At 35.6% G+C, this 15,716-nt stretch overlaps 1 protein-coding gene across 3 annotated transcripts in view; it reads right to left on the bottom strand.

Annotated features, from left to right (window-relative positions):
- Positions 1-15,716, bottom strand: part of HELQ (helicase, POLQ like) — a 68,721-nt gene that overhangs the window by 20,288 nt on the left and 32,717 nt on the right. For all 3 annotated transcript variants that reach the window (XR_011649006.1, XM_058296239.2, XM_058296240.2), the window contains exons 12-14: positions 11,517-11,739; positions 10,172-10,329; positions 4,774-4,872 (exon numbers count right to left, since the gene is read on the bottom strand). Coding sequence is in view for 2 of the 3 variants with exons in the window: in XM_058296239.2 (XP_058152222.1) it covers positions 4,774-4,872; positions 10,172-10,329; positions 11,517-11,739 (480 nt within the window). In the remaining variant the exon portion in view is untranslated. The remainder of the gene's footprint in view (positions 1-4,773; positions 4,873-10,171; positions 10,330-11,516; positions 11,740-15,716) is intronic.

Genomic DNA, 15,716 nt, shown 5'->3' with positions numbered 1-15,716 from the left:
GAGAATGTAGACTACAATGTAGATCACTGTCCATGTGGTGCAGAAGTGCTCCAAAATGTATTCACTAGGTGCAATGAATGTGCCACGATGATGGAAAGAGGTTGTTGATGTGGGAGGAGTGGGCTGTGGAAGTATGGGGGGTATATGGGGACCTCATATTTTTTTGAATGTCACATTTAAAAGAAAATAAAGTAGAAGAAGAAAGAAAGAAAGGAAAAAAAAAAAAAAAAACTTCTGGGAGAAAACCTGCCCTCCCACTAGTGAGTCCCTGGCCTGATTGTGAAAACAAAAGCTAGGCAATTTTAAAGACTGAGAAGAAGTTGAACCAAATATTAAAAAAGAGCTGTGTGTATGGGCGAACATTAGGTAAGAGAGAGAAATTAGCCATCAGAGTAAATTCACCAATATATTCAGATGCCTAGACTTTAGCAAAAAATTACAAGCTATACTAGGAAACAGGAAGAGATGGCTCAGCCAAAAGAACAAACCAAATATCCTGAAGAGACACAGGATTTAATCAGTTAATCAGTGATGATCACACCACTCTCCTAAATCACTTCAAAGAATTTAAAGAAAATATGACTAAAGAAATAAAGGTTAAGAAGACACTGGGAGAGCATAAAGAACAATTTGAAAGACTGCAAAGAAAAGTAACAGACCTTATGAGAATGAAAGGCATGATAGATGAGATTAAAAATACATTTGAGGCACATAAGAGCAAATTTGAATTGCTTGAAGATAGAATTGGAAAAAATGGAAGAGTCTCAGGGAATTGAATGACAATGTGAAATGCACAAATGTTCACATTACTGGTGCCCCAGAAAGAGAAGAGAATGCAAAAGGGGCAGAAAAAAAAATTCAAGGAAGTAATGACTTGAAAACTTCCCATCCCTGATGATGGACATAAATATCAATATCCAAGAAGGACAAAGTACCCCAAACAGAATAAATCCAAATAGACCTATCCTAAGATACCTATTATTCAGAATGACAAATATCAGAGATAAAGAGAGGATTCTGGAAGCAGCAAGAGAAAAGCAAAGCATCACATACAAGGGAAACTCAATAAGATTAAGTGCTGACCTCTCTTCAGAAACCATGGAGGAGAGAAGAAAGTGGTTTGATATATTTATGGTACTAAAAGAGACAAACTATCAGCCAAGAATTCTCTATCAAGCAAAGCTGTCCTTCAAAAATGAGAGTGAGTTCAAAGTCTTCACAGATAAAAACTGATAGAACTTTACCAAAAGACAAGATTTGAAAGAGATACTAAAGCAGATGTTGCAGCCTGAAAGGAAAAAAAACAAGGGCAAGAGATTTGGAGAGGGAGGCAGATGTGGCTCAGGTGATTTGGCTCCCATCTACCATATGGGAGGACCAGGTTCGATTTCTGGGGCCTCCTGGTGAAGGCAAGCTGGCCCACACTGCGGCGGAGAGCTGACAGCAGACAGCAACTGTGATCAACAAGCAGGGGGAGAACAAAAAATGAAGTAAAATAAATAAATCTTTTAAAAAAAAGGAAGATTTGGAGAAAAGTTTAGAAATGAAATTTATTAGAAAGGGTAAAATAAATGATAAGACAATAGAAAATGGATGAAATAAGTAATGCCTATACAATAATAACACTGAATGTTAATGGATTGATTTTCCCAATCAAAAGACACAGATTGATAGAATGGATAAAAAAATATGAGCTGTCTATAAGAGACTCACCTCATACATAAGGACACAGCCAGGTTAAAAATAAAAGGTTGGAAAAAGATATTCCAACCAAAGGAGTAACCAAAAAAAGAGTTGGAGCAGTCCAGATAAATGTAAAGTAACAAAATTATAGTATATGTACAATAATTGCTCAGTGCAACTGGCAATTTTTCCTGTGATCAGTATTCTGTAATTTTTTTCATACAAAACAGATATTTGCCTTTAATTGAGGAGGACTGGAGAAGAGATATATTTTTGGATACTTCATTTTTCTTTAACTCTTTCTTATTCATACTCTTTAATTAAAATAATCTGTATCAATAATGATTTAGCATGACTACTGTTGAACAGGATTTTGAGATTTCTACCTCTAAAAATTATGAGTTGACAAACTGTTATCTGCTGTAATTCATTCCAATAAGATTTGAAGAGTTCCCAAATAGGAATTTGTTTATTTAGAAAGAATTATGGTCTAAATGGAACTTAAATACCTAAACCAATAATTTATTTCATTCTTAGAGATTATGTCCAATAGTTATAGCTGTAATATAAAAATTAGAATTGTTATAATTAATTTCTATTATATTTGAATTATTATTTACATTTGTAAATGTTTGTTGCTATCCTATTTTTTATAATTGATTATATTAAATTTAACCTGGCCTTGCACTCGTTTAAAATTTGTAATTTCTTTCAATTTATTATTTTATTTTACAATTTTATAATAAAGGACTTTATTTTAAAAAGATACTTCGATTATACAAATGTCACAAAAAATATAGGGGATTCCCGTATGCCCTACTTCCCACACCTCCCACATTTTTCCACATTAACAACATCCTTCATTAGTGAGGTACATTAATTGTAATTGATGAACACATTTTGGAGCATTGCCACTAAGCATGGATTAAAGTTTACATTGTAGTTTACACTCTCTCCCACCCAATTCTGTAGGTTATTGCAAGATTTATAATGGCCTGTATCTGTTGTTGCGATGTCATTCAGGACAATTCCCAAGTCCCAAAAATGCCCCCATATTACACCTATTTCCCCCCAGCCCCCCTTGCCCTTAGAACCTCCAGTGGCCACTGCCTCCACATCAATGATACAGAATAAAGGACTTTTTAACAACTAAAAAAAGTCATAGATTATACACTTTAAATAGATCATATGGTATGTGAATATATCTCAATAAAACTGCTTAATAAACAAAAAAGAAAATTGTGCAAGAATAGCCAGAAATAGCAGCTATATACAGCAGGGGAAACAGAGAGCTTGAGAGATGAGGAATTTTCTGGTTTGTCTGTTTTTGTTTATTATTATTATTGAAATAATGAAAATGCTTTAATAATGATTGAAGTAATGAATGCACAGCTATGTGATTATACCAAGTACCAATGATTATACTTTGGATAAATTGTATGCTTTATTAATATGTAACAATAAAATTGATTTGGTTTAAAAAAAAGTAAAAGAAAAATAATGACTTTCTCAGACAAACAAAACCTTGAGAAATTGATTGTAATTATTTTGCATTTTGCAAAATAGCCAACCTCTCTGTAGTTTCCTTACTCTGATGGTAATAATAGTTTCACCTTATAGGATTGAGAAGATTAAGAGAAACAATAAAATTAACATGCTTTGAGGAGTCCCTGGCTATGGAGGGTCTCTTGAAATGTTAATTATTTATTATTGTTATTACTGATTTGGTAATTAAGATATTTGGATTCTAGCATCAACTTTGTCACTAACTGATTTTTTTTTCAAGTCAGTTAACATCCCCAAACAAGGTGATTTAGCTATCAGTGGAGGGATGTATAACAGACAACCTCTAAGGTCTCTTTTAATTCTACACCGGCAAAGCCATCAATGTTTTATGTAGTAGAAATATTTCACATAGAAGAAATGTACACCATATTTAGGGTTTTGAAGCTAATAGGTTACAAAATTACAGCACAGAAGTCTTTTAAATTTCTTAGTAAGTAGCTCAATGAACTTGAAAATGAAATAATTTTGATTAAACTGATACTTTGAAGAGCAGAGATGAATAAAATAATTTTATGCATGAAAAAACAACAAAAATATAAATTCAATTCAAATTCAAACATACATTCAATTCATCTTCTATTTTTCAAAATGAAAACCAGTATTATATATGTAACTCTTCAAGAAATACAAGGGGGAAAAAATAGAAGGAAAATGGCAGGTGAGATAATTAAGTTTCAATGAAGATTGGATTACTAAAAAAAGTAAAACTAAAAGTAATGGTAAAATGATAGTACCTTAAGGAAGTTAAAGGTATGGCTATTTCCACTTCCCTTAAATTTAGTTTATGCATTAGGTATTTTGTTCAATGCATGCTGATTATAATATATCACACAAGAGAGTATCAGCTGTTTTTATAGCAATGAAAATGTTCTAAAATTTATTGTAGTGATGAATGCACAATTCTGTAATTATATTAAAAGCCACTGATTGTACACTTTTGATGGATTGCATGGTATGTGAATATAATTCAATAAAAATGCTTTTTTAAAAAAAAGAATATCCGCTTTTACACTTCAACCTTATGAAATATTTTATGTACTTCTTGTACTAGATTTGGAGTTTTTTGAGGACAAAAACAAAAAAAAGAGACAAACTTTTTGTATCTTGGAATCTCTAAGATAAATTTTTGAAAAATATATACTCCCACCCTTTGAAATGAGCATATTATATGATGAAAATATTTCATAAAAATTTTTATAGTTTTACAATGTAAGCCATAAGCAGTCTCAGAAAAATAGATAAGGCTTAACTTTTTCTACATAAAATCATTACATGTGCATGACAGAACATTTCCAAGATACTAAAATATTAAAAAAGAAAAAGATCTATCATATTAATCCAAAAATAACTATTTTTTTTAAAACATATTTTTGGTGCTCAGATATATTTTAAGTAGCAAAAGGAAAATCTTTTTTTTTCAATTGTGAAATGATCAAGTTAACAAAGGAGATGATACAATGATATTAATTTTGTTGAATAAACTCAGTTCAACTTTTAAGAAGGAAAAAGAGAAAAACATAGTACCTTCTTAATTGCTTGACCTGATGCTTTCTTCCCAATAAAGCTTTCTGAGACTCCAACAAGAGCAGCTACATTTTGTTCTGCTGGACTGAGTTGGCTAAACTAAACAGAAAAAGAGTAAATACATGGAAAAATCAAATTATAAGTTTTTTAAAATGTCATTTGAACCAAATTAAATTTCTATTGATAGTACATTTTCATGATTTTAAAGGATATGAGAAACACAAATTTTATTAACAAAAACTACAAGTTTTAAAAAAACGTATTTTAGGTGTTAGTAGGGAAAAAATATCTAGTGTAAATTGAGAGACAGCAAGATGGCGGCGGTGTAAGGAGCTCCTAGAGTCAGCCCCTGCTACAGGGCAGTTAGTAAACATCCAGAGCTCTCTGGAGCTAGCTGAAGCACCTGTTTGGGGATTCAGGAGGCCAGAAGAGCATCTTGCAACATCCCTGAAGGAGTGGAAGGAGGAGACTGCCCATCTGCAGAGAAGACTCGTAAGCAGGGCACTCCACGGTGCCTATTCTCCACCAGAGGCATAAGCCACCTTGGGAGCTGTTCCACGGCTGGAATTGAAAGCTCCACTTCCCAAAATAGGGGAGGAAGAGATGGCTGGGCACCAACTTCAGCTACTGATGAGTAAAATTCAGTAGGCTAAAGTATAATCCTGAGAACAGTTAAAGTTTGAGCCTGTCCAAGTCAGAAAGAGGCTGGAAGGTGCCATCTTAACACCGAGACTGGCACAAGGGGAAGCAGGGCGGACTGAAAATTCCAGTGCTGGTGGGGACCAGCTTCTTTCCACCTAAGTCAGTGTAGGTCTAGCCTAAGACCCAGTGCCACCTCTGACAGGGAGGAAGCTGCAGGGACCTGCGCCAGCATCTCCAGGAAATTGCCAGCCAAGCCACGGAGGCTGGTAAATGTCCTACTCCGGTGGTGCAAGCCTCCCCAGGAGCTGTTCTGTGACCAGAATTGGAAGCCCCATTTCCCAGAAACAGGAGGAAGAGACAGCTGGCTGCTGATTTCGGCTACTGATTGGTAGACTTGGATGGCTAAGAAATAACCCTGGAAACAGCCGGGGTGTGAATTTGTCCGAGTCAGAAAGGGGCCGGTGGCTGCCATTTTGACTCCACCCCCAGCCTGAGGGAAGCTGGCCTGACCATATATCACACTGACAGTAAGAACCAGTTTCTTTCACTGGGATAAGCCTGCAGCTCTAGCCTAAGCTTCAGTCACACCTCTGGCAGGAAGGAGGTTGGTTAGCTCAGCACCAGTCTATCCAGGTAACTGAGGATACCTTTGGCTGGCACAAACTGAATAATTAAAAGTCTACTGGGGCAACTGGGGTCATCTTAGACTCGCACTGCATAGATTGCTGCCCACACCTGCAGCTCCATCCACGCCCCAGGCAGGGGAGAAAAAGGAGTGAAGCTTCATCAATCTCTCTGGGCAACTACAGTCTAGGCCTGCATGACTTGGATTATTCCACACAACTGTGACTCTTTCCCTACCTCTGGGAAAGCAGAAAGTTGGGAGAAGCTTCATCCAATCCTGGGGCAATGAGGGATGCTTGAGCCTCCCCAGTTTATAGCACCGATTACATATTTGGCTTCTATTGCAAAACCAGCAAGGGAGAAAGGACAGGAAGCCCTAAACTAAAGAGAAAAACTGCACCCAGAATAAATACTCTAGTAATCCAGATGTCAAGACACCAACTAAAAATTACAATCCAAACCAAGAAACAGGAAGCTATGGCCCAGTTAAAGGAACAAAATAAGCCTCCAGATGACATAAAGGAGTTCAGACAACTAATGATAGATGTTCAAACAAATCTCCTTAATAAATTCAATGAGATGGCTAAAGAGATAAAGGATATTAAAAAGACACTGACAAAAATGATGTGGTGGGGGGTGGGGAGTGGGTTCTATGGAAACCTCTTATGTTTCTTGTTTTTTTATGTTTTTTAATGTAACATTCCTTGTGCTCTATTAACATTAAAAAAAAAAAAGACACCGGATGAGCACAAAGAAGAATTTGAAAGCATGCATAGAAAAATAGCAGATCTTATGGGAATGAAAGGCACAATAAATGAAATTTTAAAAACACTGGAATCATATAATAGCAGATTTGAGGAGGCAGAAGAAAGGATTGGTAAGCTTGAAAAAATGGCCTCTGAAAGTGAACATACAAAAGAACAGATGAAGAAAAGAATGGTAAAAATTGAACAAGGTCTCAGGGAACTAAATGACAGCCAGGGATGTATAAACATATGTGTCATGGGTGTCCCAAAAGGAGATGAGAAGGGAAAAGGGGCAGAAGGAATATTTTAAAAAATGTCAGAAAATTTCCCAACCCTTTTGAAGGACATAGATATTGATGTCCAGGAAGCACAATGTACTCCCATCCAAAAAAAATCTGAGTAGACTAATTGTGAGGCACATACTAATCAGAATGCCAAATGCCAAGACAAAGAGAGAATTCTGAGAACAGCAAGAGAAAAGCAATGCATACCATATAAGGGATACCCAATAAGATTAAGTGCTGATTTCTCACCAGAAACCATGAAGAGAAGATGACAGTGGTCTGATATATTTAAGACAATACAAGAGAAAAACTTCCAGCCAAGAATCTTATATCCAGCAAGACTGTCTTTCAAAAATGAGGGTGAAATTAGAATATTCACAGATAAACAGAAACTGAGATAATTTCTAAACAAGAGACCAGATTTTCAGGAAATACTAAAGGGTGTGCTAGAGCCTGAAAAGAAAAGACAGGAGAGAAAGGCCTGGAAGAGAGTCTAGAAATGAAGATTATATCAATAAAAGTAACTAAAAGTGTCCAATGGGTAGTGAAAACAAAATATGACAGATAAAACTCAAGTAGTCATGAATAAACTTAACCAATGATGTAAAGCACTTGTATTCAGAAAACTGCAACCCAATGTTAAAAGAAATAAAAAAAGTCCTAAATAACTAGAACAACGCTCATGGACTAGAAGACTAAATATCTTTAAGATGTCAATTCTATTCAAATTGATATAGAGTCAACGCAACCCTGATAAAAAATACAGATTCAATGCAACCTTCATAAAAATTCCACCAGCATTAAAAAAAAAAAATTTGAAAACACAATTAGCAAATTTGTTTGGAAGTGTAAGGAAGCATCATAAAAGGAAAAGCGAACCCTCATCTCCAGACTATAAATCATATTACCAAGCTATAGTGGTAAAAACAACATGGTACTAGCATAAAGACAGATACATAGACCAATGGAACTAAATTGATGGCTCAGAAACGGACCCTCACATGTATGGTCAAGTGATTATTGACTAGCCTGTCAAACCCACCACACAGCTCGGACAGAACAGCCCATTCGGCAAAATGATGCTGAAAGAACTGGATATCTATAGCCAAAAGAAGGAAAGAGGACCTCTATCTCACACTTTATCCAAAAATTAACTCAAAATGGACCAGAAACCTAAAAATAAAAGCGAGAACCATAAAACTTCTAGAAGAAATTGTAGGAAAATATCTTCAAGACCTGGTGGTAGGTGGTGGATTCTTAATGGAGATAAGAGAAGGACTGAGATGGACTACTGATGTTTAATGTATGGAGAAGTTTTAATTAGCTTTACTGTAAAAGTGTGGAAATGCATAGAATGAAAATAGTAATAGCTAGTTTATAAATAGGGATGTGGCTGAAAATTGTAGTCTAGGGATGTAAATGCGAATTGACAGAATGCTAGAAAATAATCTAGGAACGAATAGCACAGTAAACCAGGAGATGGATGAGAATTGTGGTTGATGGTACAGATGCAAGTGTGTCCTTTGTGAGCTAGAGCAAATGTATAACACTACTGCAGGGTGTTGGGAACACATGGGAAAAATACAACTGGAATGACCTATGGACTGTGGTTAGCATTAATAATATAATATTCTTGCATCTATGCCAAAGATGTACTGTGTTGATAATGGGACCGTATGGAAAATGTAAGCCAAATGTATACTATGGACATGGTAACAATCCGGTGATATTATCTTATCTGTAACAAATGTTCCACCACAGTGTGGTGTGTTGATAGAGAGATGTTGCTTGGAAATTCTGCATATGTGCATGATTGTTGAGTTTACAACTTCTGTCACAAAAAATCTATTTGAAAAATAATAATAGGGAGTGTTGGGGGAAAAACACACCAAATGTAAGATAAGGACTGTAATTAGTAGTAAGATTTTGACAATATTCTTTCATATTTTGTAACAAACATCTCATGACAATGCAGGGTGTTGGTGGAGGGTTGACGTATAGGACCCCTGTATGATGTTATGTATGATTGCTTTGTAATTTCACGACTTTTACTATACACTTAATTGTTCATGTATGTTCACATATAAATGACATAAAGATAATAAGGAGGGTTGGGGGAAATATTTTGATTAGTAGTAATGCTTTGACAATGCTCTTTAATCATTAGTTGAAAAGGTTTAACAACAATGTAAGTTGTTGGTGGCGGGGTGAGTTATGAGAGTCCTGTATGATATTATATATGTTTGTTTTATAAGTTTACTACTATTACTATACACTAATTGTTTATGTATGTTTGTGTGTGGGTGATATATTTCAATAAATTAATTTAAAAATATCTAGTGTAAACTATTTAAAATTATTGAAACATAACATACTTTAGTAGAATTAATTAAAGATATGGCCACAAGTACTGGTTTCTATGCATTTTGTAATTATGTTTAATAACAGATGGTTGGGGGACATTATCTATGTTATATAGTACCATTTGAAAAGTTTTGCATTAAGGATTTATATAAATGACATTAAAAAAGCTAATACCTGGGATTAAAAGCTGTATGCTTCTGCCTAATATTTATGCACTTAGCCTAATCATATTAAAATCATAATAAACTGTACTCTACTACTTGGTTTTGTAACAGGTAGGTCTAGTTTTATCATCTCAGCAATAAACATCAGTAGATTTGATCTATCATCATGCTTGGCTCTGACAGAGTCTGCATGTAATTAAACAATCATCAGAGATGGCTTTTGTTGTTTTCTTTACATTCTTGGCATTATAAAATGCAGTGGTCATCAAATTGTTAACACTAACTGGGGAATTGGATGAGGGATAATCCATTTTTCTCCTCTAAAGTTCCTTTTTTTCCTAAAATGAACATGCTTATATTTAATAGAAAAGTAGTATGTAAGGAAACAAACCAGAAATATTGTGGCCATATTGCTATTTTTAAAATCTGAAAGTCAAAATGTCCAAGTCCAATTCTATTTTAATAGAGCAAAACAAAAAAGTGAATATTCACTTGTACCATTTGACAAAGATAATATCATCATTAACAGACTAAGCAGCTTAAACTGAAGAATCTCCTTATAATGTATTCTTACCTGCCTGAAGTATATCATCCAATCAGGGTTACACTGAGAAACCATATCATATGGAGTTGTAAGATAGATAAGATGAAGAAGGCTCTCAAGTATTAGTCCTTCAAGACCTTTTTTCAAGTCTCTGTAGAGAATGTCACAATAAGCCAAATCTATACTTCCTAAAAGAGAAATAAATATCTTTTATAATTATCAGAGTGAGGAAGGGGTGATTTTAAATAGTCTTGGCAAGAAGATAAACTTAGACAAATAAAACAACAAGTCTTCAAAATCTCTATTTTGCAATTTAGCACAGCTATTTTGGAGAACATTTTGATAATATCCATCAACATTTACTATATACATACCTTGTGATACAACTATTCTGTTTGGGGAATCTAACTCAGAGAAACACTCCCACATGTACCCAACATAAAAGAATAGAGAAACTCATACAGCCCTGTTTAAAACAGAAAAACTGGAAACAATGTAAATGTGCTTCAATAGGGAAATGGTTAAATAAATTCTGGCACATCCATATTATGGCAGTCTATACAGGTCTATGCAGTTATTAAAAGAAAAATGAAGTAGGTTTAAAGGTAGCAACAGGTTAAGTTGCTCAAGATATTTTACAAGTGAGAAAAAGTTGCCAAAATACTTATACCATAATGCCATTTAAAAAAATCTCTATGCATGCATATACGTATACATGTGTATAAACACATAAAAGTATTTGGAAGGATATATTGGATTGTCAACAGTAGTAATCTGAAACAGTAGAAAGGATATTAGCCTACATGGGATTCTCAGTTCTTAGGCTTTTTTTTTTTTTAAACAACACATATTACTTTTCATTAAGTAAATAAGTGATGTAACTGTTAGATGGAAACTCTACTCACTGTCATGGAACAACTTCTAAAATATATAAAGCAAAAAAAAAAAAGCAAATTTCAGAATAATATAAATGATTATGCCTAAAATTAATTTTTAAAATATGAACTGTCTATATGTATCTATGATGTACTTAAATGAAATATATAAAAATATCTGGAAAGATATTCACCAAACTGTTGCTACTGATAGGATATTGAGATTTTTGTGTGATTTCTGGGGGAAGAGAGTGTGCAGGAGGGGCAACCATCTTTTTCTCAATATTCTCTTGTAGTATTTTAAATTATTTCAGTAAATAAGAAAATATAGTCAAAACATTTTTCAGCTTTAGACAGTTGAAGTGGTACCAAAACTTATGAGGATTAATGTTAAAAATGATATGAAATTATAATCAAATTTAAAGTAAAAGAAAAATTTAATTTCTATTTTTTCTAATGATTTTCTTCAGATTAATAATGAGATTTGCATAAACTCTTACCCTTAAAAGAAGCTCGTCCCAACTTTGTAATATGGAAACTATGCTGGAACTCTCCTTTAGACTTAGAAATAGTGTCTTTTTGTAGGAGTCCTTTTTCTGCTAGGTATGTAAGTGATTCAACAGTTATTTCCCAGAGACTTTTTTCTTTCAACAAAATCTTCTGCTGAACACCAAAAAATGTGCCACTCATAAAGTGATATATGTCATTAAGATTTGTTGCAATCTGAAACAATTCAAGACATCACTGAAGCATTTTCCTTAATTTAAACATCACTTCAAATGGACATTAATCAAAATAATAGCTCATTTCCATGATTCAAGGCTATTTAAATAAAAAATTAATATATTACTTACATAGTTGCATACATATGGATTTTATAATGGCACTTAATTAACAAGAAAAACAATTTAAAGGAAAAGATCATTATCATATTCATGCTATTTATGAAAACATTTACACATTTTCAAACAAAAACTTCTTAGGCTTTTGAATAATTTTTCACAATATCTCTAGAGTTGTGTATTCTCAGTTGATTCCCCAACCAATTAACTTTAACTTCAGTTTGGTCTCCTGTAGTAAGCTCTCTTATACCCCCCCTTTCCAGCCACCTGAGACAGCATCATTTGGTTATAAAAATTTTATTAAGAAGAAAAGAAAAAGAACACTTGGAAAACACTCCTGTAAGTTTCAATTCCACTAAAACAGGATCAGGCAAAATTTTGCAATGGAGTCTAAAATATTACCAAAACATAAATAGTAGTTTTCTACCATATTTTGTCTCTCCCTCACTTTCAAATTCTTTTACTGTTCTTTCACTATCTTTTTCTTTCCCTTCTTATTCATCATTAACAATAAGTAATTCTTAAGATTCATTAAGTATTCAGTTGTAGATCTGACTCTGAACTAGAATAATTTCACAGTAGCACATTTCCATGAAATCAGCATGTTGCCCTGATATATCAGCAAATAGGAAGCAGATGTGGGTCAAGCGGTTGAGTGCCTGCTTCCTGCATGGGAGGTCCTGGTGCCTCCTAAAAAATACAAAAACAAAAACAAACAACAAGCAAAACAAACAAGAAAACCAATGCAAGGGAGCCAATGTGGCTCAGTGGTTGAGTGCTGGCTTTCTGCAGCAGTTGAGGCTCAATCCTTGGTCCCTCACATGTGGTAAGCTGGCCAACATGCTGTGCTGACGCACGCAAGGAGTACTGTGCCATGCAAGGGTGCCCCCGCGTAGGAGAGCCTCACATGCAAGGAGTGCGTCCTGCAAGGGGGGTCACCCTGTGTGAAAAAAGTGCAGCCTGCACAGGAGTGGTGCTGCATACACGGAGAGCTGTTGCAGCAAGACGACGCAATAAAAAGAGATACAGATTCCCGGTGCTGCTGATAAGGTGGTAGGTGGACAATGACTAATACAACAGCGAATGGACATAGAGAGAAGAAAATGGGGGTGGGGGGTGGGGGTGGAGAGAGAAATAAAGAAAAAATAAATCTTTAAAAAAAAACGTCTCTGATCCCTCAAAAAATACATATATATATACACATCATTAATCAATTGTTTTTCTCTCTTAGTTCAACTGAAAAAAGTAAGTAGTTATTTCTTATTAAATCAATGAAAAGGATAACAAAAAATATTATGGGGCATTGGCATTTTCTATTGCTTCTCCCTCTTTTAATAAAAATCATTCTTAATGTAATGTTTACTTAGGTAATATTGCACAAGATATTCAGGAACGGATACTCAGTTTGTAGATTATCAATGTACTCTGTTTCTGATTAGCTAACTGGAGGGAAAAGACCTTTACTTGATCCCATTATCTGCCACCAAGTTATCTTTTCAAATCTCTCTGAAAAGGTTTCTGACATAGTGATTTAAACCCACTATGCTAGCCTATACCTCTAGCCTCCCCAGCTTCTCAGAGCTGGATATCCACTCATGCATCAATCTACAAGTTTTTACCCATGCCCAACTCCAAAGTCAATCCACTGACTAATTCAAGTATTTACGGAGGGCCAACAACATGGCAAGCGTTGTGCTAGGCACTGAGATTCAGTGAACAATGAAAATAAATGTAAACATTGCTTTCACAGAGCTTACATGGCAGAGGTGTAAAGTTATTACCAAATAACTGTACTAACAAGAATATAATTACAAACTGAATGGTACTATTAAAGGAAAGGAATGGGGTTCTATAAAAACTAAAAGACAGGGAAGCGGACTTGGCTCAGTGGTTAGGGCGTCCATCTACCACATGAGAGGTCTGCAGTTCAAACCCTGGGCCCCCACGACCCGTGTGGAGCTGGCCCATGCACAGTGCTGATGCGCGCAGAGTGCCCTGCCATGGAGGGGTGCCCCCCTGCGTAGGGGAGCCCCAAGCGCAAGGAGTGCACCCCGTAAGGAGAGCCGCCCAGTGCGAAAGAAAGTGCAGCCTGTCCAAGAATGGTGCCGCACACACGGAAAGCTGGTGCAGCAAGAAGACGCAAAAACAACAACAAAAAGAAACACAGATTCCTGTGCTGCTGACAACAACAGAAGCGGACAAAAAGAACACCCAGCAAATGGACACAGAGAACAGACAACTGGGGTCAGGGAGAAGGGGAGAGAAATAAATAAAATAAATCTTAAAAAAAAAAATTAATAGACAAACTGGACTCAGAGGCACAGGGAAGGCTTCACTGAGGAAGTGGGTGGTTAAACTAAGATCTGAAGACTGAATGGGAGTTAACCAGACAAAGGAATGGGAAGAGAGAAACTGGAAAAGGGGAGAGAAGACAGGAGAGTTCTATGCTTAGAGAACACTAAGGTAGAAGGAAACACGGTATGTTTGTGAAACTAAGAGAAGGCCAATGTGTCTGGGGTACAGAAAGAAGGCTGGTAAGAGATGAGGCTAGAGAGATAGGTAGAGGCCAAATATACCATAATAGATCATGATAAGGAATTTTGCCTTATTTCTAAAATCAGTGGGAAACCACTGGAAATTTAACAGAAGGAGTTACATAATCAGATATGCATTTTGAAAACATAGCTCTTTATGAAGAATTATTTGAAGGGGATGTGGGAAGGCAGGGCAGAGTGGATGCAAAGAAACCAGCTGGGAGACTATTGTAGTGATCCAGGCAAGAGAGAGCAGTAGCATGGACCAAATTTATGGTCTAAAGGAGCCTACATAACCTACATCTCTTAGCCTTGGATTCTTTATTTGCATAAGGGGAGTTACATTACTTAATTTAAAGGTGTGCAAATATCAGAGATAAAGTATTTAAACTGTCTGGCAGTATGAAAAAAAATGGTTCTGGTAAATAAACAATTAGAAACTCTCTGGTTCCTATGACCCAACGACTACTATACTCACTTTCAATTCCCAGAGTCTCCTTCTCTCCCATCGAAGCAGGGACCTAGTGTCTCTAAGCGATGTTCCCTACTCCCCTTCTGCTCCTGACCTCATATTACCCAAAAGCCAAGATCTTGCCCTTCTCTCTCATCCTGGTTAGTCCTGTCCATAGAACTTGACTTCTGTTTCAATTCCAACTAAAGATTTCCCTGGTTATGAGCCTTATCTGGAATCTTAGCTCCCTTCCCCAACTAGAGCTCTGTTGCGGACATCTACCCTAAGGGGCGGGGAAAACTCCTAAGAGCCTGTTCTCCTCAGGACTGGGTCCAATAGTTTAAGTTCTGCCACCTATGGAAAGGTCTGGATGACAGCTGCCCATCTGCTTTCTTCCTGAACTGATTGCTACCTTATTATACAGGCTGGGACCTCTACTAACATGATGAATAGCAGTGATGACAGCAGATATTCTTGCTCTTTCTGCTCTTAAGGGGAAAAAAATGTAGTCCTTCATCATTAAATGTGATGTTAGCTACAGGTTTTTATAAACACCCTTTATCAGGTTGAAGTTCACTTCCACCCCTAATACACTGAGTTTTTATTATGAATAAGCATTGAATTCTGTTAATACAGAGAATTACACTGACTGAATTTTTAATACTAAACCAACTTTGCAATACTGGAATAAATCCCAAATGACTGTGGTATTTCACTCTTATAATGTACTTCTGGATTTGACTTAATAATATTTTGATAAAGATTTTTATACCTGCATTCACCAAAGATAATGGCCTCAAGTTTTCTTACATCTCTGCCTGGTTTTGGTATCAGAGTAAAGCTGGCATCATAAAATGACATAAACAATGTTCC

The sequence above is a fragment of the Dasypus novemcinctus genome, chromosome 1 (genome assembly GCF_030445035.2).
Source record: "Dasypus novemcinctus isolate mDasNov1 chromosome 1, mDasNov1.1.hap2, whole genome shotgun sequence".
Lineage (NCBI taxonomy): Eukaryota > Metazoa > Chordata > Mammalia > Cingulata > Dasypodidae > Dasypus > Dasypus novemcinctus.
The sequence above is the reverse complement of the archived record's forward strand: the minus strand, read 5'-3'. Positions and strand labels throughout refer to the sequence as shown.